This window comes from Felis catus, chromosome A2 (assembly GCF_018350175.1).
Source record: "Felis catus isolate Fca126 chromosome A2, F.catus_Fca126_mat1.0, whole genome shotgun sequence".
Lineage (NCBI taxonomy): Eukaryota > Metazoa > Chordata > Mammalia > Carnivora > Felidae > Felis > Felis catus.
Window position 1 is genome coordinate 1,516,490 of NC_058369.1, and position 26,402 is coordinate 1,542,891.

The window sequence follows — 26,402 nt, forward strand, 5'->3', positions numbered from 1 at the left end:
TTGAGGATTGCAATTTTATTAAGAAAACAAAAACAAAACCTATACAAGAAGGAAACCCCATTCCTGCGGTGGCGCGTGATGCGGGAGGGGCAGCTCCGAGTCCTCGGGAGGCTGTGTCCCGGGCCCTCCGCGCCCGCTAGGCGTCCTGCTGCTGGATGAAGGGGTTGGGGATGGCCTCCATGCCGTCCTGCGGGCAGATGAGCACCACAGACGTGCCTCTGCACACCACCAGGCCCAGCTGCCGGGTGTCCTCTGTGAGCTTGTACTGGTCGTCGGGGTCTGCAGAGCAAGAAGGAGGGCGGGCGTGAGGCGGCCCGGAGGCGGCATCCCGGCCTGATGGGAAGGCCGCATGCCAGGTGGCGGGGGTGGGGGTGGCGGCTCTGAGGACCCAAATCCAAGGGAACCTGGTGGCCCGGGTGCAGGCCAGGTGCCTCACCCTCCCTCCTCAAGCCCAGACACACAGCCCTTGTGCCTGGGTGAACCACGGACCACGAGGGCCAGGAAGAGGTGTGGCAACAGTGTCTGGACCTGCCCTCCTGCCCTCCTCCTACAATGACAACACAGCCTGGGGGACGCTGGCTCACGAAGCTCATTGGGGGCCCTGGCGTCTGAGTCAGCAGAGCAGCTGGAATAAAAATCGGTCTGGGACTCCTGGCTCCTGCAAAATCTCGGAGGCCGCGTGGGGGCACCGTCCGCCCCATGTCAGCGGGCAGTTAACGGTGGGATGAGAGGGACCCCGTGGAAGAGACAGCAACCGAACCTTTACTGCTTTTGCACAATGTCAGGGGAGGGCCCAGTGGCCCAGTGCATCAGAGACCAGGGGGTAACCACTGTTCTGGGGCTGAGACAAGAGGGCACGGACTCCTGCCACGGGTGAGTCCGGCCCCGCGAGGAGCAGGCTCCGTGTGGAATAACAGCGTGCAGCCGGGTGCCTGGCCTGCTTCCGAGCGCAGGGTTTTCCCACTGGACCCATGCGGTGGGGCTGTCCTTTCACAAAGGAAGAAAATCGTCCTGCCTCCGGGATTCCAGCTTGGGCGGACCCGGCAGGAGGACAGAAAACGAGGGCAGAGCGACAGGCCTGGTGGCGGCCATTCTGCCGAGACCAAGCTTCCGCACAAAGGCCCCTTGGCGTCCCTGCTAAATTTTTCACCAGGGTAACAGCGACAGTGCCCGGGGGGCAGGACCCTGCCTCCCTCCTAGGTCTGGGTATCCCCTTAAAGTTTCAGGCAGGCTGAGCTGGAGAATTAGCCAGCCGATGGGCAGGTGCTGGCCTGATGGAGGGTTGGGGACCTTGGCGACAGGGACCGGGGCAGGGAATCAGGGGAACAGGACCCCCTGTTAGCAGCAGAGAGTCCACCTGAGGACACAGGAGACGGGGGAGACCAGCTACCTGGTTCACAAGGACCGTGTCCTTCATTCAGGGGCAGGTTGGTGGGTTTGGAGCAGTGAAAAATTCAGGCCTGGCGAGGAGCTTCCGAGGCCCGTGGCTGTGCTCACCTCTCATGTATTCGACGGTACCATCAAGTACGAGATTGAGGAGTGGGTCGAACCCTTTCAGGATGCCGCTGGCTTGTAGGAATCACCGAGAAGAGAAACGGAAAAGCGTAAAACAAACAGTCGTTCCAGGGACAGGGGCACACGGCGCCTGGGAGGCAGTACACGGAGATGGGGGCTCACCCCCCAGGAAGGGGCTGATGTGGGAGCGGCCTCTCCGGGGCGGGAGGATCAGGGACCAAGGGGGAAGTGAGGGGGCTCCGGAAGGGGAGCAGTGAGGATGACTCTCACCCCCCCACCCATAGCGTGGTTGGCAAATGTCTTCAGCAAAGGGCCGGCCGGCGCACATGTGCACATCTCAACCACGCGGGCTACATGGTCCCCATGGCAACGACTCCACTCTGCCCTCCTGGGGCGACAGCAGCCAGACCACAAGTAGACGTTCAGGTGTGGCTGTGCCACAGCGAAACCTCACTTACAACACAGAAATGTGAATTTCAGGTAATTCGCGAGCCATACAAAAGCAAGCAATGGCCAGCCTCGGGTAGAGTAGGACTCTTCAGCCACAGGAAGGAGCTGTGTGATGCGCCCTGAAAGCCCCCTGCCCCTCCTGCCTCACCCCTCCCATTTTCAGGCCTCCCTGTCCCAGGCACGGCTGGCAGAAGCACGTGTCCCCCCGCGTCACTACAGCACGCAGCTGTAGCGTCCACACAGAGAACGGGCTCGGGCACGACCAGCAGCCAGCCCCATGTGGCATAGGGCGGGGGTCTGCAAACTGCGGCCCGCGGACCAAATCCAGCCTGCTGCGTTTCGCGCGGACCTTCGCTAGCACCCAGCCACATTCGCTTGGCCACGTACTGTCTGTGGCTGCTTTCACACTGCAGAATTGTGACCGGGGTCCTCTGGCTCGCAAAGCTTAAAGTACTTCCTGTCTGGCCTTTTACGGAAAATATCTGCCAGCCTCAGACTTCCTGGGCTTGAGCCCCTGGCTCCGTGCTTCCTGTCTCCCTGCCTGTCCCTGCCCTGCAAAACAGATTACGAGGATCTCCCCGATGGGGTCGCGAACAGCACGGATGGCGATAACATACGGGCATGTGGCACGGAGCCCGGAGCAGGGGACCGGCACCCGTGGGTCTACCCTCCTTCATGCGGCGCGAGTGGGGTTCTAAAACGGAGCTAATATCCCCTCCCTGGTGACCACTGTGGGCAGCCCCTCCCCTCAAGTGTGTGTGTGGGGGTGCTGTGAGTGCCGGTGGGGTGCCTACTCCTAATGCGATTAGGTTACTTTGACGATAAGGAAGAAGGATTCTGTAGATGTGACGAGAGTCCCCAAGTCGGCGGACCTCTGGTTCATCTGAAGAGACATTACGCTGGGTTGGCCTGACCTGACTGGATGAGCTGTGAAGGGAACAGGAATTTTCTGCAAGAGAAAACTGGAAGCGTGGGAGAGGGTTCCCTGCTGGCCTGGAAGGAGCAAACTGCCCCGCTGTGGACAGAGTCCTGGGTGAGCCAAGTGTCCTGGACACGCGCAGCAGAACACGGGGACGCCAGTCCTGCAGCCATGAGGAACTGAGTTCTGCCAGCAACCAGCAGGCTTGGAGGAAGGCCCTGGGCCTGAGTAAGAGGCTCTAAGCCCCCCCTTGACCGCAGCCTGTGAGAGACCTTGGGCCCAGGGCACCCAGACTCCGGACGCACACCACGAGGTGATACATTCGTGTTGCCCAAGCTGCTGAACTGGTGGCCGTTGGCTATGGAGGGCGGAAAACCAGGACAGACACCCCAAAAAACAAGAGCTGCATCTCGTTCGTAAGTCCGAGAGCCAGCATGGTGCGGACGGGGCGGACGTCTATTCGGGTTCAATTTCTCTCTGCTGCCGGCTACGGCTACGCACGCTTGCATGCGCTGTGTTTTATTTTATTTTTTTTTTAATTTTTTTTTAACATTTATTTATTTTTGAGACAGGGAGAGACAGCACGAACGGGGGAGGGTCAGAGAGAGGGAGACACAGAATCCGAAACAGGCTCCAGGCTCCGAGCTCTCAGCACAGAGCCCGACGCGGGGCTCGAACTCACGGACCGCGAGATCATGACCTGAGCCGAAGTCGGCCGCTTAACCGACTGAGCCACCCAGGCGCCCCATCATGCGCTGTGTTTTAACCGTGCTGACGCCACCCGATCATCCGTGAGAAGGGATCTGGCTCGCGGTCTCACGAGATAAACTGAAGACCAAAGAGGCAGCTGAGTAAATGAAACGTTGGTTCAAGTGCTCACTGGTGTCAGGAACGATGCAAAGCACCCCCGTGACCCTTTGCTCCTTCCCCGCTGCCGCCCGCCGAGAAGGTGGAGAAACAGCTTTGTGTGACCAATGAAGAAGCCGGGGCTTGGAGCCACACGCCGTCTGGCTCTAGAACCCAGAGGCGAGGCCGGGCAGCCACCATACCTAGGCCACGCTGCCTACGCGCGCGAGCGACACTGGGCCTCGCTCCTGCCCTCTCCGTACTAGGTTCCAGGGGGAAGATGCAGAGGTCATCAGCGTGTTCACATGCATAAAGCTGGGGGCTGTGACAGGTGATACCAGGGGGCTCACACCCAAGGGGCATGGCCTGGGGAGGAGACTCAGGGAAGGCTTCCCGGAGCAAGAACCTTGAGCTGAGAGCAGGACAAGGACTCTGAGGTTAACCTGGAGTTAAACAGACCGTGTCCACTTGGACACCACCACACGGAGACACTTTCGGCTCTCCCAGGAAGGTAAGTTCAACCAGTCAGTCTGGAATTTCCCAGCCAGCACCAAGTGAGGCCATCTTCCCGGTGGACCCCCAGCCATCCCCCAAAGGAAGGTGACCTCCCCTGAAACAATCCACTCTTTGTCTGTTCCTGCACCCTCCCGCCTACAAAAAAACCTTCTGTTTGGTACAGCCTCTCCGCTCCCTTCCATCTGCTAGATGGGTCGCTGCCTGACTCACGGATTGTTGAAGAAAGCCAACAGATCGTTAAAACTCCCTCAGTTGAGGTCTGTGCTTTAACACGGGTAACAAGCTAGCCTGGTAGGAGCACTCCAGGCAAAGGAAGCGTATACCTCCCGTCCCTGTGGTAGTTGAGGGCTCCACGGGCCACTGAGAGGTACAAAAGGCTGTCCTTTACCCGAAGCCAACGCGGAGCCTGGAAGAACTGAGCAGCAAACACGGAGATTCAACCTGTTTCTAACGGGTCTCCGTGGCCCATTCTTAGAGATCGACTGTAGATCGGGGCAGTGGTCTCCACCGGGGAGATGTCTGGCTTGCATGTCAAAACGAAGGGATGCTCCCGGCACCTGGTGGCATCTAGGGGTGCTGCTCAACACCCCAGGGTGCCCAGGGCAGCCCTCACAACCGAAAACCATGTGGCCCCAATGTCACCGGTGCGGCGCCTGAGGAACCTGGTGCAGGGGGATCGGCGAGGGGCTGCGACCGCTGCCCGGGACGGGCTCGGAGGGAGAGCACCGCACAGGAGGCAAGCCAGGAATCCCAGTCCCGGCTGCAACTCTGTGCCTCTAGGTGGTTGGGACCCGTTCCCGTGCCTCAATTTCCCCACGTTAGAAGGCTGGCTCGAGTCATCCGAGCAAAGTGCTCAAAGCGGTGCCCAGGCATCAGCCACCATTCTCGCCTCGGCCGTCACTCACCCTAAACCGTTTAGGGCGTGGGGGCGGCGGGCTCTCACCTTCGCGGCCTCCCTGAAACTTCACCCGGATCGTCTTGTCGATGTACTTAGATAAGTCCAAGATGCTCTCTTTTTTCTTCTTCTCTTTGTCCTGCAGGGGAAGCAGAGCGCGTGAGGCGCAGAGCGCCGACGGGTCCCACGCCGCCCGCCCAGCCGGCCCTGCCGCGCGCTCACCGCCATCTTGCCGCACCGCGCCGCTCGGCGCAGGCGCTGCCGCCGCGCCCTTTGACCCTGCCCTCGCGCGCAGGCGCGGAGCACACAGGGCGCAGGCGCGCCCAGGAGCGACGGGGCGTTGCTGGGAAACATCTGCCGACGCCTGCGGACCGGCCGACATGGCGGCGGCGGCGGCGGCGGCGGCGGTGGCGGCGCTGGCGCGGCTCGCGGCGGCCTTCCTGCTCCTCGCGGCCCAGGTGAGGCTGCGTCGGCCCCGCCGGCCCCGCCGGCTGCGGCACCCGGGCCCTCTGCCCCGGCCCCGCGCAAGCCCCGACTGGCCTGGCCTGGGGGCCCGCCTCGGGTTTGCGCGCCTCCAGCGCGGGTGGCCCGCAGGCCCGGAGCTCGGCCGTGACCTTGCGGGCCTGTCCCCGGCCAGCCTCTCTTTCCTGCCTTGGAGCCTTCCCCAGCCGCAGCGTCGCTCAGCTGTGCCGGGGTCTGAAGTTTGGGAATTCCCTTACCCCCTCAGGCCCTGCTCTGTCTCGAGGTCTCCAACCGCCGCCGGGGGCGCCGCTGCCTGGCCCCGTGGCCTTGGGCAGGGGGCTGCCCCTCCCCGAGCCTCAGTTTCCCCTTGCGCGCGTTGTTAGCGCCCACTCCCGTGGTTGCGGTGAGCCGTCCAACGCGGCACCCAGTGCCTGACTGTGTCCGGGAGCGGCAAGGGGCCCATCCTGGGAGTGGGGTCGAATCGCCGCCCTGCATTTTGTCCCGTGACCTTGGGCAAGGGAGGTCCCCTCTTTGGCCGTCTGTTGCTCTTCCGCAAAAGGAAGAGAGGAGCACAGAGAGGATTGAGCGAGATGATGCATGGGGTGATTTACGTGCCGCGTGCATCTTCTTGGGCACTTAAGTGAAGGGTCTCCCCGGGGAGTGGGGGACCTGCCATGAGCCGGCTATGTACATTATCATAAGCGCCTTTTTTATTTTCAAGTCCTCTCTCCCCTGGGTTATGCAGTTCAGGGAATGGTGTCCCTACAGCCCTGCACCCACAGCCATTAACCTTGATGTATCCACTCCAGCCCACCACCTCCACGTATCTCCTGGTGGCCAGTGTTCTCTCTGTGGTCACTTTCGTCTCCCGCATTCTCCAATCCATCCTGGACACAGCAGGAGTGACCTCTTTGAAAGTGTGTCAGGTCTCGTGGCATCCAGATGAGAGCCTTCCCACGGCTTTCAGTGCATTTGGGAGGCCTCTGTGGTTTGGCTGCTTGGGAAGAAACTTCCTCTCCTTTTCTATTTGCGGAGGGCGCTCAGTTCTCTGGTCTTCCCCGTTTCCCTGGGATGACCCTGGTCATCCTTGTGGTCTCAGCTTGCTTGTTCTTCCCTCCTCCCCAGAGACGCTCTCTGGGATGCCCCCTCCCCAGCCCCCAGCACTCCTCCCGAGATGCTGCTCACTCATTTCCTCGTCTGAGCAAGCTGAGGGCAGGGACTTTGAGCTCTCCCGACATTTTGAAGGAGAACAAAGTGAGAAGTGGACGAAGGGCAGTGGGAGAACCATGGGGAGAGTGACCTGGTTTGCTTGGGGAGGCTTTTCAGAAGCAGAGGCACCTAAAGGGTGTTCTGAAGGGTGGATAAGAGTTTGCCAGGTCTCTCTCTCTCTCTCTCTCTCTCTCTCTCTCTCTCTCACACACACACACACACACACACACACACACATACACACACACCAAAAAAAAAAAAAAAAAAGTCCACGCTCCTGGATAGGAAGAACAAATATTGTTAAAACGTCGCTAACTACCGAAAGCAATCTACATATTCAACGCATTACCTATCAGAATAACACCAGCATTCTTCATGGAGCTAGAACAAACAATCCTACAATTTGTACGGAACCAGAAGAGACCCCGAATAGCCAACGCAATCCTAAAAAAGAAAACTAAGGCTGGAGGCATCACAATCCCAGACTTCAAGCCGTATTACAAAGCTGTAGTCATCAAGACAGTATGGTACTGGCACAAAAACAGACGCTTAGATCAATGGAACAGAATAGAGAACCCAGAAATGGACCCACAGACGTATGGCCAACTAACCTTTGACAAAGCAGGAAAGAATATCCAGTGGAATAAAGACAGTCTCTTCAGCAAGTGGTGCTAGGAAACCTGGGCCACTTTCTTACACCAGACACAAAAATAAACTCAACATGCATGACAGACCTAAACGTAAGACAGGAAGCCGTCAAAATCTGAGGAGAAAGTAGGCAAAAACCTCTTTGATCTTGGCCGCAGCGACTTCTTACTCAACACGTCTCCGGAGGCAAGGGAAACAAAAGCAAAAATGAACTACTGGGACCTCATCAAAATAAAAAGCTTCTGCATAGCGAAGGAAACAATCAGGAAAACTGAAACGCAGCTGACGGAATGGGAAAAGATATTTGCAAATGACATATCAGATAAAGGGTTAGTATCCAAAATCTATAAAGAACTTATCAAACTCAACACCCAAAAAACAAATAATCCATGGGCAAAAGACCTCAACAGACACTTCTCCAAAGAAGACAACCAGATGGCCAACCGACACATGAAAAAATGCTCCATGTCACTCATCATCAGGGAAATACAAATCAAAACCACAAGGAGATACCGCCTCGCACCTGTCAGAATGTCTAACATTAACAGCTCAGGCAACACAGATGTTGGCGAGGATGCAGACAAAGAGGATCTCTTTTGCACTGCTGGTGGGAAACAGCCACTCTGGAAAACAGTCTGGAGCTTCCTCAAAAAACGAAAAATAGAACTACCCGACCACCCAGCAATTGCACTACTAGGCATTTATCCACGGGATACAGATGTGCTGTTTCGAAGGGACACTTGCACCCCTATGTTTATAGCAGCCCTGTCAACAATAGCCAAAGTGTGGAAAGAGCCCAAATGTCCATCGATGGATGAATGGATAAAGAAGATGTGGTCTATATAGACAATGGAGTATTATTCAGCAATCAAGAAGAATGAAATCTTGCCATTTGCAACTATGTGGATGGAACTGGAGGGTATTATGCTAAGTGAAATTAGTGAGAGAAAGACAAATATGTGACTTCACTCGTGGAAGGGAAGCAAAAATAATGTAAATACAGGGAGGGGGACAAAATATAAGACTTTTTTTTTTTAATGTTTATTTTTGAGAGAGACAGAGACAGAGTAGAAGCGGGGTGGGGCAGGGAGAGAGACACAGGATCTGAAGCGGGCTCCAGGCTCTGAGCTGTCTGCACAGAGCCTGACGTGGGGTTCGAACTCAAGAACCGTGAGATCGTGACCTGGGCCCAAGTCAGACGCTTATCCAACTGAGCCACTCAGGCGCCCCAAGAGACTCTTAAAGATAGAGAACAAACTGAGGGCTGCTGGAGGGGTTGCGGGTGGGGGGATGCGCTAAATGGGCAAGGGGCATTAAGGAGGACACTTGTTGGGATGAGCACTCAGTGTTATACGTAGGGGATGAATCACTGAATTCTGAAATCATTGCACTATATGCTAACTAACTTGGATGCAAATTAAAAATAAATATATTATTTTAAAAAAACGGGGAAATTAAAAGCCGAAGCAAATGTGACAAAATATTAAAGTGAGTTGAGGGGCGTCTGGGTGGCTCAGTTGGTTACGCGTCTAGCTTGGGCTCAGGTCATGATCTCACAGTTCATGAGCTCGAGCCCCATGTCGGGCACTGTGCTGACACTCAGAGCTTGGAGCCGGTTTCGGATTCTGTGCCTCCTTCTCTCTCTGCCCCTCCCCTGCTCACACTCTGTCTCTCTTTCAAAAATAAATAATAAAAAAATACAGTGAGTTGAGCTGAGTATGTATTTCATACTATCTCATGATATAGTTATTTTATAATAAAAATAAAAATTGTAGTAATAATACAAAATTAAATAAGTAAATAACTTCACATAAAAAAAAAAAGTTTGCTAGGTCTCAAGGCAGAGGGAGGGTGTTGCCGGTGATGGGAGGAGCTTGAACAGGGGTGGAGGTGTGAGAGCTGATGTTTTATTTTGAGAAGGTGAAGAGGCCACTTTGGCGTGTAGGATGATATCATGCTCACGCCCTGAGAAAGACGACACCCCAAGGAGGCCCTTCGGATGCACTTGAAGGAGGCTCGCGGGAGGGCAGGGGGAGGGGCAGCGGTGGGCGTGGCTGGCGGCCGAGGGTAAAGGGCAGGCTTCGCCGAGGCCTCCTGGGCGGACCGAGGAGGGCAGTGCTCCCGGTGCTGGGGCGTTCGGGCTCTCTCCCGGGCGGGACCTCGACCTGCGCGCCAGCCGCGGAGAGCTTTGTGCGTGCCCTTCGCGGAACACGGCCCGGTCGGGTCTGTTGGCCGTGAGACAGGGCAGATGGCCTTGGGGCGTGCGGGTGTGGCTCTCTCTAGAAGTTTGGGTCCTGCTGCCTGGGAAGAAGACTAGCTTTCCACCGGGTAGGAGGCTGCTTGCCGACAGCCCTGAATACATTTGTTACCATTTTATGACCCTGGCTGGGAGATTCCCCAGATAGACACATCTCCCCCAGTGGCTACAGAAGTGTACTGTCAAGGCCAGTAACAGACCCGGAGCAAAGTTGGTTCCCTCCCCGCCCCGGTACTCCCTTCCCCCTCCTCCACCTGTCTCCCCTCCTCTACTGGCCCCCACCTCCCCACCTGTCCCCTCTGCTCCTCCTGCACCTGTCTTCCTCTCCTCTATCAGCCCAGGCCCTCCTCCACCTGTCCCCTCTTCTCCATCTGTCCTCACTCCTCCACCTGTCCCCTCTTCTCCATCTGTCCTCACTCCTCCACCTGTCCCCTCTTCTCCACCTGTCCCCTCTTCTCCACCTGTCCCCTCTTTTCCATCTGTCCCCTCTGCCCATCCTCCACCTGTCCCCACCCCTCCTCTGCCTCAGCATCTCCAAGCTTCCTGGGTTTTTATTTCTCCCCCCTCTCCTCCTAAGACCTACCAAGTCTTAGAGGGGAGGCTGCTTCTGGCCTGGACGCACTGGCTCTTCTCAGACCCCCTGATGTGGAATGCATTCGCGGTCCCCCTGAGTCACGGTCTCCCTCGCCATTCCTGAACCTACTCGGTGGCCGTGACATGTCGGAAGGCGGCCTGTCCGTTATCCCAGACCGGGACTGGCCAAGCCCCACTTGTAGCATATTGGGTCCTTTTGAGGAACATCTTCTGGTTCCTTTAACTCCGTGGGGGAGGAGACTGTACGCGGGCATCCGACGGAAGCGCAGGTTGATTTAGCAGCAGGCTGCTTGTGCCAAGTGTGGGGACGGAGGTCTGTGCTCCGCAGTGACCTTTCTAGAAGCTTCTACTCGTTCCCCCTTTACACACGTGACATTTTTCTCCAACAACCTGGGTCCCACAGATCAGGGGTCAGCAAAGGTGTCCCGCAGAGGCCCAGATGGTGAATATTTCTGGCTTTGTGGGCCACGTGGTCTGTGTAGCCACTGCCCGGCTCTGCCGTGGTCACTGAGAGCAGCCGGAGGCCCTGCGCACAGGAGCGGGTGGCCGCGCTCCAAAGAAACGTATTCAGGAGCACGGAACATGGGGCGCAGGAGGCCGGTGGGTTGGGGATCGGATGTGCTCCATAGTGGCCCACGGTGAGGAGGTGCTGGGGTCCTGAACGCGGGGTGGCCCATTGGAAAGAGCAGACGGCCAGGCACAGTACGCGGGGCCTCAGCCAGGGTGAGGGATGCCCTTGGGGGACAGTCTGGTGGGAAGAATCTGGAAGAGGGGGCAATTAGGAGTTAGGAGGTTCTGTCTCTGGTGGAGGGACTGAGGTGAGCGGAGGTTGGCCAGGGCAGGTCGGGGAAGGACACAGCCTTAGCGAGACGCTAGGAGACCTCCGGTCAGCCTCGGGCGGCCCCTGGCCCTGTTGCCACGAGCCCGGGTTCTTAGAGCTGGGTGCTGTGTTAAGCACGGCTTCACAGAGCACACCCAGCAGTCCACGTGGCCTTGGGTCCCTGGCTCAAGGCGGCAGACGGAAACGTCAGAGTGGAGACGCCAGCCGGAAGAGAGGTGGCCGGGTGCCTCGGAGAAGCGCAGGGTGGACACCCAGTGCCTCCTGTTGGCCTCCAGGTTGCGGGTTTGGGAGGCCCGGGGTCGGTCCACGCTCCCGCCGCCACAAGTGACCAGGGCCCGGGTGAGAAGCTCCCGGAACAGCCGGGGCCTTGCTGTGTTCCCACCGAGGCTCTGGCCGGATGAAAGCCCGTCAGGGCCCCAGGCCTGGTGTTGGGAGCCGTGAGCCATCCGGACCCTCGGCCCCGACGGCGAGGCGTGTGTCTGGCGGTGCCAGCTGGGTCCCGCCGGTGCACGTGTGTCTCCTTGGCAGATTCTTGGGGTACCAAGGAGTGAGTTTTCCATCTCGGCCTTGAGGTGTTTGCAGCCCACGGGGAGCACGAGCTAGAGACACGGGGGCCCCAAGAGCCCTAGGTGCGCACGGCAGGATTCGGGGGTCAGGCGGGCGCAGGGCCCCCTCGGTGTGGTGGCTGGACTCAGCCCCCTGGCACCTCGCACGGGGTGTCTCTCCTGAGACCCCCTCCCCTCTCAGCAGACCCTGGGGAGCTACTCAGACTTGGGGCAAGCCTACCGGCCAGCAGAGCAGCCAAGACCTGGGCGTCACATGCCGCGTGGCCCGCTGGTGACAAAGCCCTCCTGAGGGACAGAGGTCATGCTCTGCGCCCCTGCCCCAGGCCAGTGTAGGGGAGGAGGCGGGAGAGGTCTTGTGAATCAGGTCCACCTGACAGCCAGGCAGCGGCTCCAGGGAGGGATGGAGACAGGGAGCGGGGACACCTTTGTGTGATGGAATTGTCACATAGATTAAGCTGGCGTTCAGCAGAAAAGAGGGCTGTCGGCCTCTTCTGTCCCAGGCCCCCAGCCACCCCACTGCCCTCGAGGGCCGTCCAGTGCTCCGAGGACGCGGATCTGCCCCTGTGCCTTGCTTTGAGTTCAGACGAAGCTTGCTGGATCCTCCTGACCCTCTGGGGGTGGCCCTTCCCCTCCCTCCTCCTCCCTCCTTCTGGGGAGCCGGGGCTGTGTGGAGTTAGGGTTAGGTGTGTGGGGAGGCAGGCTCTGGCAGGGACAACTGTGCGTGCCCTGATGATGTCAGCACGACCCTGCTCTGTGGCGAAGTCTGGCAGTTCCCAGCCACGCCCCAGGGCAAGGGGTTCGGTCCTGACCTGGGATCCCACTGGCTCCCAGGATCCCACTGGCCGGTCACATCACTGGGTCTGATGCCCCCCCCCCCCCCGGAAAGTTGGCACCAGGGGCCTGGACCCAGCTGGCTTCGCTGGTCAGTGGCCAGATTTTCCAGGAGCCTAGTTACCAGGGTCAGGGGCAATCCCCAAACCTGCTGGGGTGCAGAAAAGCTCCTCCAGGCCTCCTGCCTGGCCCTGTGCTCCCGGCCTCTGCCTGGAGCCCCTGGGCAGACCCGCTGGCTCCCCACGTCCCCCTCGTGACGGAGCCGTGGGGGTTTCATTCTTCATTCTCCCCGTCCCATCGATCCTTGGAGGGCCCCGTGACGTGGTGCTGTCCCAGCCGTGAGAGCCACGGCCACGGCCAGCACCCAGGTCTCCCTCGAGAAGCTTGTCCCTGCCTTGTTTCTCTGCCGTAAGATGCGGATGGAGGTGTCCCATCCGTCCTGTCCAGGGAAGAAACCAGCCCAAACCCTGAGCTGGGGGGTGGGGGTTGTCCTCCTTGTCAAGCCCCGGTGCTGAGCTCTCTGACTTACCGCCCTGTCACCCCAGGTGGCCTGTGAGTACGGCATGGTGCACGTGGTCTCCGAGTCAGGGGGCCCCAGAGGCAAGGACTACTGCATTCTCTACAACCCACAGTGGGCCCACCTGCCCCACGACCTGAGCAAAGCGGTGAGTACCCACTGGGGCGTCCCCTCTGGGGCCCTGCAGGCCCGGAGTGCTCTGGGGTGCCCCCTCCTGACTTGGGGTCCGGTCTGTGTTGCTGGCTGCCACCCTCCGCTCCCCAGCCTGCTGTCTGAGGGGACTGCTACGAGTCTCAGCCTGCAGGGAACCAGCTGGAGGACAGAGGAAGTGCCTCAGCTGGGAAACCAACGTGGGGGGCCTGGTCACACTTGAGGGGCTGCTGGGGTCTCAGACGACCGTAGAGGGGCCCCATCACCTCTCTGGGGCTTGGTTTCCTTGGTCAGAAACAAAAGGACGTTCAGGTGGTGTTGAGGCACAGCCCCTGCCGGGGGCGCTGGCCACCCCCACGTGCAGGATGGGCTCGTGGGTGATTCTCACTGCCGAGGCCACGGCTCCCGCCTGCCCAGCCCGTGTTCCGTTCGCAGTGGATGCTGGGAAGGTTTCTGGGGGCTTTTCTCTGAGCGCACGCCACCCCCTGCCCCTCCCGTTGGCCTCGCGCTCAGGCGTGTGGACGTGTGTGTGCGTGCGGCCCCCCACTGACTTTTCTAGATCAGGTGGTGTCAACGCCCCCTTCCCCAGTCCCTCCTGCAGCTGCGGGACTGGACGGCCTCTGTGCTCTGCTCTCCGCCTGACCTCCCGGCCAAAGGCTTCAGCAACCAGATCCCGCTGGTGGCGCGGGGAAACTGCACCTTCTACGAGAAAGTGCGGCTGGCCCAGGGCGGCGGGGCGCGTGGACTGCTCATCGTCAGCAGGGAGACGCTGGTAGGGCCCCGGGGCCTTGAGACCGGGGTTTGGTTTGCTGACCGTGGCTGCGGACCCGTGTCTCTTGGAGGGGGACCTGTTCCTGAGCAGTCGCGGGGGCTCTGGGGAGACCGGATCCCATCTCGCTCTACAAGGCCTCGGGGCAGAGCTCGGGGGTACCCTCTGAGGAGCAGCTGGCATGGGCCCACATCCCACGCGCCTGCCTCTCCCCCCCAGGCAGGCGCCCCCCCCCCCCCCCGGCCCAAGCTGCCTCCGGGAGGGCTAGCTCTTCAGGCCGCCTCGCCCTTGGGAAGCCAAGGGCCCCCCTCCCGCCACACCCTCCTCTCGGCCCCCAGGTCCCTCCAGGAGGCAACAAGACACAGTACGAGGAGATCGGCATTCCCGTGGCCCTGCTCAGCTACAAAGACATGCTGGACATTTTCAAGGTAGGGTTTCCCACGTCCTCCGGCCTGCGGCTGTTGCCAGGCCGTGAGTATCTGGCGGGCAGGGGTGGGCAGGGACCCACGAGAGGCCGCCCACCCGGGGCCGGTGGTGACACTGACCCGTGGGAACGGAGACGCTGGCCCCAGCGGTCAGAGCGCCCAGGCTCCGGGGCCTCTGTGCCGAGCGGCAGCCGGACCCTGGCTTCCGGGCCGGACCGGCCGGCCCCGCCCACACGCCAGAGACCCTGAGCTTGGCTGTCCCTGCCCACACACGGCCCCGTCTGACCAGAGGCCTGTGTGCACCCACCATCGGGGGAGTTGTTGGTTCCAGAACAGGCGAGCTTCCAGACACAATTAAAATGGAAACGTTCAATCTTTGTGGAAGCTTCTGGCAATTTGCAGGACATGTCTTGATCCTGATTGCAGCCTCACAGCTCCCCCAAGGGAACCATTGTCGGCCTCCCACATGCTTCCCGGGGCGACGTCCCCGCTCCTGCACGCGCACACGCATCTAGGTTTAGGACTCGTGTCCCCGCACGCGCGTGGGCCCCTTCACCGGACGTCGTGTGACACTTGTTCCAACAGTTGACTTCTCTGGGGTGGGAGTGGCAGGCGAAGGCTCTCCCCGGGCCCCGGCTCCACGCGCGGGCCGGTCTGGGCTCTCTGGGTGGCCGAGGGGATGGGACGGCAGCCCCCGCCTTGAGCTCTGGTGCCTTCCCCGAGGCAGAGTTTTGGCCGATCGGCGAGGGCAGCGCTGTATGCCCCCAACGAGCCCATGCTTGACTACAACATGGTCATCATCTTCGTCATGGCCGTCGGCACCGTCGCCCTCGGGGGCTACTGGGCCGGGAGCCGGGACGTGAGGAAGTGAGTGTCCCAGGGAGACCTCTCCCTGGCCGCCCAGGGAAGCCCGTGACGCGGTCGGTGCCGGGTTCGGGTCCGCGGGTGGTCCTAGCACTGGCCGAGGGCATCGCGCCTCTTTCCATCAAAAGCGGCCGTCACGGCTTGGCTCCTGGGGCTGGGGCCCGCCTGGCAGCCCCTCGCCGCGTGGTCTCGCGAGGTCCCCGGGGTGGGGTCCGGCTTTCTCGTCGAAGGGACGGCAGGGATGTGTGATGGGCGTGGAGGGGGCGCCCCTCAGCCCCGTGGACCCCTGCGTCCTGCTGCCCCTGCCCGCCCCTCCCTGTTCCCGTGCCGGCCGGCAGGGTGCCCCTGACCCAGCTGTGCCTCCCAAGAAGGTACATGAAACACAAGCGGGATGACGGGCCCGAGAAGCAGGAGGACGAGGCCGTGGACGTGACGCCCGTCATGATCTGTGTCTTCGTGGTCATGTGCTGCTCCATGCTGGTGTTGCTGTACTACTTCTACGACCAGCTCGGTGCGCCCCCGGCTCACCAGAGGGACGCTGAGGCCCGTACCCCCGCTCACCGGTCTCGGGTCCCCCCTCCACCTGCTTGCGGGGTTCCACTTGAGAAGTCGGTGGTGGGGCGACCGCGGGCCGCCATCGCCAGCCCGGAGGAGGGGACCTCTGCTCGGGGAACTGTCCCTCTCGTTATCAGCTGCCGGCCACCCAGCTAGGGTGCACGAACACCTGGAGCCCTTTCTCGGGCGGGGGGCAGGGTGGGAGACCCAGGTGGCCCCCGGCCCTCAATGCTCGCCCCACCCCGCCCCGCAGTCTATGTGATCATAGGGATCTTCTGCCTGTCCTCCTCCACGGGCCTCTACAGCTGCCTGTCTCCACTGGTCCAGAGGCTGCCGTTTGGCAGATGTCGGTAAGCCCCCCGCGGGAGGCCCCTGCCCGGCCCTGCACCCCCGGCGCTGCTCGCTGAGGTCCCACCTTGCCACCTTTCCTCGGCCTGTCCCTGGTGGTCTCCCGTCTCCTGGCCCCTGGAGCTCCAAGCTCTGCTTCAGCGGTGCCGAGGACCCCCTCCCTGTCCTGTGGCCCCCCAGCCAGTCTGGCGTGGCGTGGGCAGGCCACGCGTGCTCACTCAGTGCGGGCTGGGGCTCGCGGCCTCAGGAGTAGGGCAGAGCAGAGAGGCGGGTGGTGGTTCCCCAGCCTCTCTCTCGCTACATCCCATTCTGGGTCAGGCCCAGTGTCGACACCGGGGCTGAAGTGGGGCAACGTGGATGCATGTGGGTCCAGGGCAGGGGCGGCAGGGCAGGGCCGTGTGGCCGAAGGCGCTGTTGGTCCAGACCCCTGGGGCTCTCGGCTGCCAGGGGCCAGTGGCCGAGCGCTGAAAGGTTTGAAGGAGGGCGGGGCCGGCTCGGCACTGGCTTGGGTCTGCCCACCCCCATGTGCCAACCCCTGCTCTGTCTGCCCTGGACCTGGGGGGCCTCCCTTCTAGAAGTCAATCAAGAGGTCAGGGCAGAGTTCAACAGGGAATGGAGGCGGGGGCAGCAGGAGGCCCCGTAAGGATGAGGGGCCCAGGGTTTGGGGCAGGGGTGGAAGTGACCCTCTGGGTGCTGGTAAGGTAAGGAACAAGCTGGCCCTGACAGCTGCGCCCCCCCCCCCCCCGCCCCCAGGGTCCCCGACAACAGCCTGCCCTACTTTCACAAGCGGCCTCGGGTCAGCATGCTGCTCCTGGCGCTGCTCTGCTTGGCCGTCAGCGTGGTGTGGGGTGTCTTCCGGAACGAGGACCAGTGAGTGCCCCCCACCGCGGGCTGTCCTCAGATGCTCTCTGTGCTCGTCTCCCCGCGACCGTGAGCCGGGCTGTGTGGCGGCCAGGTGCCGCCCGCGTCCGGTGTCACTGGGTTTGTCGGCTGCCACGTGAACTGTGATTGGAATGTGGATATGGTTCCCGCAAAGCCTCCTGGCCCCGGGCGCCCTGAGCGAGCGCGTGTCCTCCGGGGTGCCCGCTGGTGCAGGGAGGCCCTGGCCGCCGGCCCCTGACACCACCTGGCGCTCCCTCCGAGCCTTTTCTGGGGCGGTTAACCGCTCTTGGCCGCGCTGCCGTTTGGAGCCACGACAGCTTTAATTGGGCAGAAGGAAAACGTGAAAATATTTTGAGTCCTTTGTACACAAAGGGAACACGAGCTCTCACGGTTAGATTCGAGCCACAAGACTCGCTCTGTTCTTTAAAATTAGAACAGGCCCAGTTCCCTCTGCGTCTGGGCGCCCACTGGCCGCCTGCAAGCCGCCTCTTTGTTCTTTGCGGCTGCCCCGGCCGGGAGATGTTTTCATCCCGGTCTGATGAGTAACCTGGGCCACGGCCTCCTTGCCGCCCCAGCGCGGGTGAGCCTGTGGACCGGGCGGGGTGGCTTGTGTGTGTGTGTGTGGGGGGCTCCCTGCAGCTGCTGGGGTGACAGTCTTACCTGCCCCCCCCGCCGCCACCTTGCAGTCCCTGAGCCCCCATTTCTGGGACCAAGAGATTTGGTGTAGGACCTGGCTGGCGAGCATTTGGCTTTGCTAAATCACATAAAAAATAGTTTTGAAGCAAACCTGAGTCCAGTAGAGTCCAATAGTTGCACAGTGTCCCCACCCCATCCCCCCACCTCATCCCGTGATGTGGGGGTGAACGCCACCACCCAAGAGAGACAGCCCCTGAGCGTATGCACCCATTCCTGCCTCACTCCCCCCGCCTCCCCCCAGCCTTGGTCCCGTGCCTGTGTCTTCACAGCATGGGGTCGGGCTGGGAACGGACAGCTTGCACAAGCTGGGAGCCAAGGTGGCCAAGGAGGGAGCGACCCGCCGGGTCATAGCTCTTGGTGGAGCCCCTGCCCCAGCGGGTGACCACCACTCTGCTCCCCAGGTGGGCCTGGATCCTTCAGGACGCACTGGGCGTCGCCTTCTGCCTCTACATGTTGAAAACCATCCGCCTCCCCACTTTCAAGGTGAGGGTCCCAAGGGGGTGGGGCCGCCGGATGGGAGGGGGCTGTGTCCTCAGGGCGGCTGCAGTCCGGCCCGCCCCCGTGTCCGCCCAGGGTGTCCCAGGTCCCCTGTGGACAGCATGTTCTTTGTGCCTCTGTCCGTGCCGCCACCTCTCTGGTGTCAGGGCTTAAGGATCAGCCGCAGGATCGCCTCCCAGTGTGGCGGCCACGCCAGTGACAGCTTGGCGCTGAGGATGCCCGGGTGGGGCCGCAAGGCGGCCGCAGGGCGGGGCCCTTCCCGAGGCGGCCACCGTGGCAGTGCCGGGTCAACTTGCTGCTGGTGAGCCGCGCACACACAGGCAAACAGGGGCGGCAGCGCCAGCGCAGGCCCCGTGGGCAGGACCGAGAAGTCCACGGGAAGACGTGAAGAAGGGGCGTCACCGCCCCAAAGCCACAGCGCCGGTCACAGAATGCGTGTCGCTGGAGCCACCTGCCTTCCAGCTTTTCCATCACTCAGAACCGTGGCCTGACTCACGTGCTGCCCTGGTCTCCCGTGGCTCCAGGGGATGGGACTGGATTTGCTCAGATTTGCCCCTAGCTGCTTTGTCCCGTGGGCACGGCTGAGCCTCGTGGGGGGAGGTGGGGTGGGGACGCGGCCTGGGGGTGTGCGCCGGGGGCCCTCTGAGCCCGGCCCCTCAGGACGTCCTCTCCCCAGGCCTGCACGCTGCTGCTGCTGGTGCTCTTTGTCTACGACGTCTTCTTTGTGTTCATCACGCCCTTTCTGACCAAGGTGGGCGCCCCTGCCCTGCCCTGCCGCTGCACCCCCTGTCCCCGTGCCCCTTCTCTGACACCCCCCCCTTTGTTAGAGTGGGAACAGCATCATGGTGGAGGTGGCAACCGGGCCCTCGGACTCGGCCACCCACGAGAAGGTACGTAGGGGGCCCCCGGCCGGGGCGCTGCCCGGAGAAGAGTGCTGGGCACGCGCGGCCCCCCGGACATGGCACTTCCTGCTCCCCCCAGCTCCCCATGGTCCTGAAGGTGCCCCGACTGAACGCCTCGCCGCTGGCCCTGTGTGACCGGCCCTTCTCCCTCCTGGGCTTCGGGGACATCCTGGTGCCAGGTACTGGGGTGCGAGGTGGGCGGCCTTGGGAGCGTCCAGTGGGTGGAGCCCGAGCGGAGCAGGCGGGGTTTGCCCCCTGGGTGGCGGGCTGGCCGCCGGGGCCCGTCTGAAAGCAGGGACGGCCGTCACACGGGACGCCGCCGGGCCCACGCGCCTTCTCCCCGCAGGGCTGCTCGTGGCCTACTGCCACAGGTTCGACATCCAGGTGCAGTCGTCCAGGGTCTACTTTGTAGCCTGCACCGTGGGTAAGCGCCCTCCTTGTATCTGTCTGTCCTTCGTTCTGTCCTTGTCCCCCACTTGTTTCTTTGGTTACCAAAGCCATTGCTACAGAACCGACCTGTCCTGTGGAGCCCGATTGCTTTGAGAGTTTTCCAGACCGGCCGGACTGCTCACCTCTGGTCAGCCCTTCCGGAGGAGCAGCGAGCCTGCCCGATGGCGCCTGTCCGTGTGCATGCGTGTCCCCCGCCATGGGGGAGCCAGGCTGGGGGAGGGGCTGCCTGACGACTCCCTCCCCCGCGTCGTGGGCCGCGTGCACAGGCCCTGGCAGCCCACCCCGGCAGAGGCGAGGCCCTGTAAATGCCCCTGGTAGCACCAGGATGACCGGGGCTGGCCTTCCGGGCGTACCTTGGGGTCGTCTGGGTCTTCCCACCCCGGTTCCTACGGCTGCAGGCACGCCCCCTCGTCCCCTTTGCCGGCCCTAAACCTTCCCTTGGGCTCCACGCACCACACTGATCCTTCAGGTACCGTTGCAAGGGCTTTGTGTGTGTGAGCCGCTTGGCCGGCTTGTGTGCGTGGTTCCTTGTCGAGCCTGCGGACCTTGCGGGCAGCGGGCGCCTTTCTCCTCCGCAGCCGCAGCCCGCTCCCGTGGACCGCCGGTAAGTGACGCACAGCTCTCCCCGGAGGTGAGGACCGCCGAGCGAGCCGCGATCTCGGAGGAGGTTACTGTAGCTAACTCCTCGAGGAGACGGTTGCGGATTTACCGCTGCAGGATTAGCGCAAAGAGCGCCTGCACGCCGGCCCTCGGGTTCAGCAGCGTGTGCGTGCGTGACTGTGTGTGCAAGTACGTGTGTGTGCGTGCGCAAACGCGCGTTCTCCTATGCTGGCGCTCACGTATGGAACCGATGTGCGGGATTTATCCGGACCTTCGCCCCTCGGGGCTCCGTCGGGTATCTCATGAGAATGGAAACAGCCTTTCGCACCCTCACAGCTCGGTTACGGATGTTTGCTTTTGTAACTTTGTGCGGACGTTACTCTTCTCCAGCATTCTCTTCCTAGCTAGAGGCTGAGCAGACAGGTGCTCAGGCAGTTAACGGGCCTTTCTCTCGCTGCCCCTGTGGCTCCAGACCCGGGGCGCAGCCATGGAGCCTTGCTCATTCCCGCCTTCTCGCTGGCGCCCGGTGGGACCGGGCAGGGGTGTGTGTGCCGGAAGACGCAGGCGCATCCGTGCGCAGGCAGGCAGCCCCCTGCCTGCCCCGGGTGCCCCATGCGCTACCGTGTGGCGGGCGCCCCGCCTCTCCGGTCCCCGTTCCGGCATCCCGGCCGCAGGCGGGTGCTGGGCCGCGGGGCCACCCGTGGGGGTAACACGCCGCCCGTCTCTCCCTGCAGCCTACGGGATCGGCCTCCTGGTGACGTTCATGGCGCTGGCCCTCATGCAGCGCGGCCAGCCCGCCCTCCTCTACCTGGTGCCCTGCACGCTGATGATAAGCTGCGCCCTGGCGCTCTGGCGCAGGGAGCTGGGCATGTTCTGGACGGGCAGCGGCTTTGCGGTGAATACCCGTTTGCTATGACTGTCTGCGAGAAATAATAACCCAATAAGCCCTAACTAGAGTTAAAGTTGAGTAAAACCTCCTAGTTTCACGACTAAACCCCGCGGCCTCTGTCCCCGTTCCCAGAAGGTTCTGTTTGGTGTCCTGTCCGTGTGGCTCTGAAGGGTCCGAGCCGTCCCAGCAGAGGGGACGCGCTTGTGCCGTCCCACTGGGTGTGGCTTGAGGATGGTGCTAACAGCCCTTTACTAAAGGTGCCAGTCCCGAGGGACCGTAACACCCCATGTGATGGGATACTGGCTTCCGGCTGCTTCAGCCCTTGGGCACACAGTGCCGAGCTGGGGGGGCCACCGAGGTCCTCTGCCAGGGTGGGGGCTGTCCGCCCAGGACGGGGAAAGGGCAGGGGGCCCGGGGGCAAGCTGTGCAAGGCCAGGTGGAGGAACCAAGCTCAGCCTGTGGCGCCACCGCCCCCCTCGTGGAGTGGATCACGGCCAGTGGCTCGCTGTTCCTGGTGTTTGAGTCAGAAGAGGAGAGGGACGGAGGCCACTCTTGGTGCAGCGCAGCACATTCGATGGGACGAGGGCACGTGTTTCAGTGGTGCAGGGACAGAGCTGACGCCCTGCGGGTATGGAAAGGCTGCGGCTGCCTCTGCTGCCCTGTCGGTAGCACGCAGAGGCGGGCGACACCGGGACCAGCCTTGTCAGTTACAGGAGCTCCTGAGTGTGACATGTGTCCCTCTGGAGTGCTGCTGGTTGAGTTCGGTGTTACCGTGCCAGGTTTTGTGGAAGTTGAACCTCGCACCCTCTCCGTCCTGGCCTAGAGGCGACGAACGGAACAGGGCCCCAGGTTAACCTGATAGATGAACCAGATAACGTAACCGATGATGGGGCCTCGGGCCCTCCCGCGGGCCCTCGGGAAACGCTCCCGGCTTCATCGTCCACCGTCCTCAGAGGCTCTCAGTCCCGAGGAGTGCTGGCTTTGCCGCAGGGCAAAGTTCTGGAAGGTTCAGGAGGCGGGGGAGCAAGGCTCAGCGTTTCTGCATTGGGTCACCGGCCTGTGGTCCCGCCTTCTGGCTGGTGCTACTTGGCCCCAAGGGAAGGTGGCTCCTGGGTCTGGAGCTGGACCCTCGGGGGACGGTGACTCATCTGCCCTTCCTTGTCCACTGTCCCCGGGCTTTCCTGTCCTCGTCCCACGCCTGACTGTGGCCTCTTCTCTTACAGAAGGACCTACCTCAGTCTCCTTGGGCGGCGTCTTCAGCCGACGGCCCCCAGCCCCAGATGGACTCAGACACTGGCCTCTCCCAGCCGCCTCCAGGCGAAGGACTGGCCAAGTGCTCCCTGCCCACGAAGCAGCCCCCGGCATTGTCTGCGCCCGAGGAGACCGGGGCCAGAGCACCCCCCCAGGAGCCCACGAGCCCAGCCAGCCGCACCCCTGAACCCACAGGCCCGGTAGGCACCTCGGCCTAGATGATGGCGCAGACTCTCGGGCCCTCGCTGCTGCCCCTCTGCGCCGAGAGACCCCGAGACTGGACGTGCTCGGCCCTCCCCCCCCAACTTGGTGCTCTGGTCTGGCCGATGTCCCCGCTCTTCCTCCTCCTTGAGCAGAGCCCAGCTGCACCCTGGACCCTCTCCAGCTCCTGCTCCCAGCTCGAGTGGCTGCCGTGAGCCCCCGGACCGACGAGGTCACCCGTGTGGAGCGCCCAGCTCCACGGTCTTGCCTGTCAACTCGGTGGTTCCTTGGAAAGGGCAGGAAGTGCCGCCTCCGACCGCCCACGGCTGCAGATCCGCCCACATCTGGTGCTTACCTTGCCGCCACTTCCCTCAGGTTCTCTCCTGTGCCGCGCCTGCGCGTCCCCAGGGACGCTGGCCAGCAGAGCCCAGTCCGGCACCTGGGCCCTGGATGTCTGGACTCAGGATGCGGGCCCGGCTGGCCGGGTCGGACCTGCCTCTGTGTCGGCAGGGACTGAAAGCGGCGCCCGGCGTGACGGGCCACCCCTCTCGGGCCCGCCTGGCTCTTCCAGCAGCCAGGGCCGCCCATGCCTGCGCTCCAGCTTCTCCGCCTCTTAATAAACGGCCATGACTCGTTGAGCTCCGTAGTGTCACCTCTTGGGTGTGAGTCTCTCGGACCACCCTTGTTGGGGCGGGTGGGTGCCAGGCCGCACCCTCCACGGCGGCTGTGTCTTCTGTGTGGGCTCCGTTTGGTCTTTCAGCTTAGAGGGACTGGGGAGGGGGGCACCGTCCTCTCGGCATCTGCACATTCTCAACCCCACCCCAGACCGGCCTCTAGCGACACCACCGGCCGGGCGAGCATACTTTTTATTTAAACCGCCCAGGAGTTTCTGCAACGTGGAGAGTATTCTGGAATCGGCATTTTGTCTTCTACCTCACCGACAGGGTTCTCCGAACGTCAGGACAGAAATGCCGCGGTGCAGCGGCCCCCGTGCCAGGGCCGTGCCCGTCCACGCAGCTTACAGACTCAAGTTCAGAAAGACATAGACCCTCCAGCCGCACGGTCCCAGCTCTGTCCCCGACGTGTCTGCTGATCAGTTGTAGACAGCAGGCGGGGGGTCAACCATGATCCATTCCAGAAAATACCAGCACCAGACAGACTCACAGCCTTTGTCAGCCATGCTTCTCTAGAAGAAATGGTTATTCCAAAAAAAAAAAAAAAAAAAAAAAAAACCAGACGTTTTCCACCTGTTTCTGTGTGTCTCTTAAAAAAACAGGTGACCTGGGAGGGAGACCAGCTGGACCTGCCGACCCCAGAGAGCCCCTGACTCGGAGGCCGGAGCTGGGGTGCAGCCCTGGGCGGCCGGGGTGCCAGGCCTGAGTGGCCCCCTTTGCACATCGGCCCACACCTTACTCTAAGCCATTTTGTACGTCGGTGTAGGAGCCGGGATCTCTCTCTGTCTTCTGTGTTTGACAAACATCAAGGAATTCAAGGCGGCTGTTAGTTCCTGAAGTTTCCATTTGCAGTTTTTGCCTTCTGTATTTTTGGAGGGAAACAGAGCATGAGTGGGGGAGGGACAGAGAGAGACAGAGACAGAATCCTAAGCACACTCCACTCCAGGCTCTGAGCTGTCGGCACAGAGCCCACCGCGGGGCTGGAACCCAGGAGCCGCGAGATCATGACCAGAGTTGGGCGTTCAACCGACTGAGCCCCCCCAGGCGCCCTGACACAGCTTTTGATAGTTGTTGCTTGGCTCTCATGTTTTCCACAGTGTGGCAGCTGGCAGAGCCCGGCCCGGCAGGATCAGAGTGGCCTGGTCCGCGAGGATGGCCACACCGCCCCGGGGAGCGCGTCCACACCGCCCACTGGAGCCGAGCGGGGCTGCTGTCCTATTTCCTGGCACTGGAGAGTCGAAGGAAGCCCAGTCAGCGCTCAGTCCACCCCGTGTTCCGGGCCATCGCTTGTCCGTGGTGATCTAAGCAGCGTGGCGGGGATCCGCACCCCGCGGACTTTGTGAAGAGCCAGCCGGCGTGTTTGGGGTCTTCCAGGCCACCCAGTCCCTGCCACAACTCAGCCCTGCTGCCATAACCCAAGTGTCACAGCACGTGGCGGGCAGGCGTGCCCGTGGCCAGGGCGCTGACGGACACAGAGATGTGCCTTCCGAGTGGTGTTCAGAGGTCACGTGATGGCCTCCTTTTGGTATTTTTCAACTAGTCAACACAGTGAAGCCCTTTCTTTGCCAGCATCTTCCAAGGGCGGCGGGCCCACCCCCGGCTGTGCCGCCCACGGTGTGAGCGGTGCCTCTGCTCTGCTGCAGAGAGAGAAGGCGAGGCTCCCGAGGCCGGTCCACTTGGCTGCGCGGGGCTGGCGGAGACGCAGCAGAGACGTGTCGCTCCTCTGAGATGGTCCCGACACCGGGTGCTCAGTGGTCTCGGCCAGGCCGCGGGGGCCGGGGGCCCAGCGTCCTTCGTGAGGGCAGGGAGGGCCCCACGCGCAGAGCTGCGGGTGGGCGCAGGGGGGACAGTGCTCCTGCCCTGTGGCGGGGCTCGGCTCGGTGCTGGGGTGCGGGCTCTGTAGTTGGCTCGGGGCCGTGAGGACAGCAGTGTTCTTCCACTAAAGCCCCAGAGCTTATTTGGTTTCCACGACTCATTCATTCCATCAGCCTTCATTGAGCACCTGCTGTGTGCCAGGCCCCCGACTCCACCGGGGATTCACGTGCGAGGCTCAGACCCCACTCTGCCCCAGGTGGCTGACCCTGGAGAGGAGGGACAGGACACGAGTCCACACCTGTCTTTGTCTTTGGGAAGGGAACTTGGAGGAGACAGGTGAGGCCTGTAGTGGGGAGATCAGCATGGCTGCTGGGAGGGCAGGAGAGGGGCAGGGGTCTCTTGGCCCCATGGGGAAGGCATGGCCGGTGTCACCAGAAGGTGAGGGGGCAGGAGTCCTAGAAAGGGCATAGTGGCACCTGTCCTGGTGGGGGGAGGGGAGGGAGACCCCTCCCCCCGCAGCTGTCGTAGCAGCAGTGGGAAGAGCCCAGGTCTGCAGTCTTGGCTTACATGCTGGAGGAGTGACCTCGGTCATGCCCCTATGCTCCCTCTGGGGCTGTAGCTGCTGCTTCTGCCAGTGGTGTGACGGCTGCTTCTCCAGGGCCTCCCTGCATGTGCTCAGGAAACGGGACCATGCTGCAGGCAGCCGGGACCCGGAGGATTGCTCTCCCGCTAGCACCATGCTTGGCTCCCCATGGCTTATGGCGTTTCCCACAAAAGTCAGTCGCCACTTAGGACATGAAAGACGATGCCACCAATGGTAGTAAGACAGCTGGTCCCTGGAGACAATTCAGAAAATATCCCCTGAGCGTCCTGAGCAGAGACGAAGATGTGTTCCCCCAGGGCCGGTGAGGGAGAAGTAAGCGGGTGGGGAGGCCGGGGTCCCAGCGGGGCTGTGGCAAGCGTGTCAAAACTGAGGCCAGGCCCCTGCCCCAGCCTGGCCACGACAAACGCCGCCCCCACCCCTAGTCCTGACCAGCCCTTTCCCGACTACCCACGGCTTCAGAATCGAGGGGCCTGAGAAAGTGCCTCAGCCTGGGGGACCTGGGCCAGAATCTGAATAAAGTGCGGTTGTTCGCTAACTAACAACGTGTCACTATCGGTTCGTTAATTGTGATGGCGTGTCACTCACGGAGAAAACGGGGTGCAGAGTAATTGGCGCTCTCCACAGCTCTTCCGTAAATCTGAAACTTCTGAAATCAAGTTGGTTTTTTAAACTATGGTAGTTACTCACATACCCCTTCCCCGAGACGCCCCCCCCCCCCCACCCGGGCCGGTCCTGGACTCACCTGGCCTCACCCTCCACCTGC

General features: G+C 61.9%; 2 protein-coding genes across 4 annotated transcripts; one reads left to right on the forward strand and one right to left on the reverse strand.

Moving 5' to 3' along the window:
* Window positions 1-5,825, reverse strand: LSM7 (LSM7 homolog, U6 small nuclear RNA and mRNA degradation associated). The gene is made up of 4 exons (XM_003981615.6): window positions 5,364-5,825; window positions 5,190-5,280; window positions 1,498-1,569; window positions 1-279 (listed from the first exon to the last, which is right to left on the reverse strand). Exons 1-4 carry the CDS (start codon window positions 5,493-5,495, stop codon window positions 137-139), a joined length of 438 nt encoding a protein of 145 aa, XP_003981664.2. The 5' UTR covers window positions 5,496-5,825; the 3' UTR covers window positions 1-136.
* Window positions 5,450-26,178, forward strand: SPPL2B (signal peptide peptidase like 2B). 3 transcript variants are annotated; one of them, XM_006928195.4, is made up of 15 exons: window positions 5,450-5,599; window positions 13,095-13,214; window positions 13,806-13,988; window positions 14,324-14,413; window positions 15,138-15,277; window positions 15,643-15,785; window positions 16,083-16,179; window positions 16,931-17,047; window positions 18,157-18,238; window positions 18,930-19,004; window positions 19,081-19,143; window positions 19,235-19,334; window positions 19,502-19,579; window positions 20,940-21,100; window positions 22,318-26,178. In XM_006928195.4, exons 1-15 carry the CDS (start codon window positions 5,522-5,524, stop codon window positions 22,561-22,563), a joined length of 1,773 nt encoding a protein of 590 aa, XP_006928257.2. In that variant the 5' UTR covers window positions 5,450-5,521; the 3' UTR covers window positions 22,564-26,178. The 3 variants fall into 3 exon arrangements, with proteins under 3 accessions (XP_006928257.2, XP_006928260.2, XP_044899113.1); XM_006928198.4 differs by having other exon boundaries at window positions 20,940-21,167; window positions 22,318-22,457; XM_045043178.1 differs by lacking the exon at window positions 5,450-5,599 and adding an exon at window positions 9,767-9,788.
* Window positions 26,179-26,402: the final 224 nt, after the last annotated feature.

Excerpts from the sequence above, each read along its gene's own strand:
- LSM7 (XM_003981615.6), bottom strand. The coding sequence starts at position 5,495 with ATGTTTCCCAGCAACGCCCCGTCGCTCCTGGGCGCGCCTGCGCCCTGT. Across the intron at positions 5,281-5,363 it reads CGCGGTGCGGCAAGATGGCG|GACAAAGAGAAGAAGAAAAA; the intron begins GTGAGCGCGCGG and ends CTTCCCCTGCAG. Across the intron at positions 280-1,497 it reads TACCGTCGAATACATGAGAG|ACCCCGACGACCAGTACAAG; the intron begins GTGAGCACAGCC and ends CTTGCTCTGCAG.
- SPPL2B (XM_006928195.4), top strand. The coding sequence starts at position 5,522 with ATGGCGGCGGCGGCGGCGGCGGCGGCGGTGGCGGCGCTGGCGCGGCTC. Across the intron at positions 13,215-13,805 it reads CCCACGACCTGAGCAAAGCG|TCCCTCCTGCAGCTGCGGGA; the intron begins GTGAGTACCCAC and ends CCCCTTCCCCAG. Across the intron at positions 19,005-19,080 it reads TCACGCCCTTTCTGACCAAG|AGTGGGAACAGCATCATGGT; the intron begins GTGGGCGCCCCT and ends CCCCTTTGTTAG.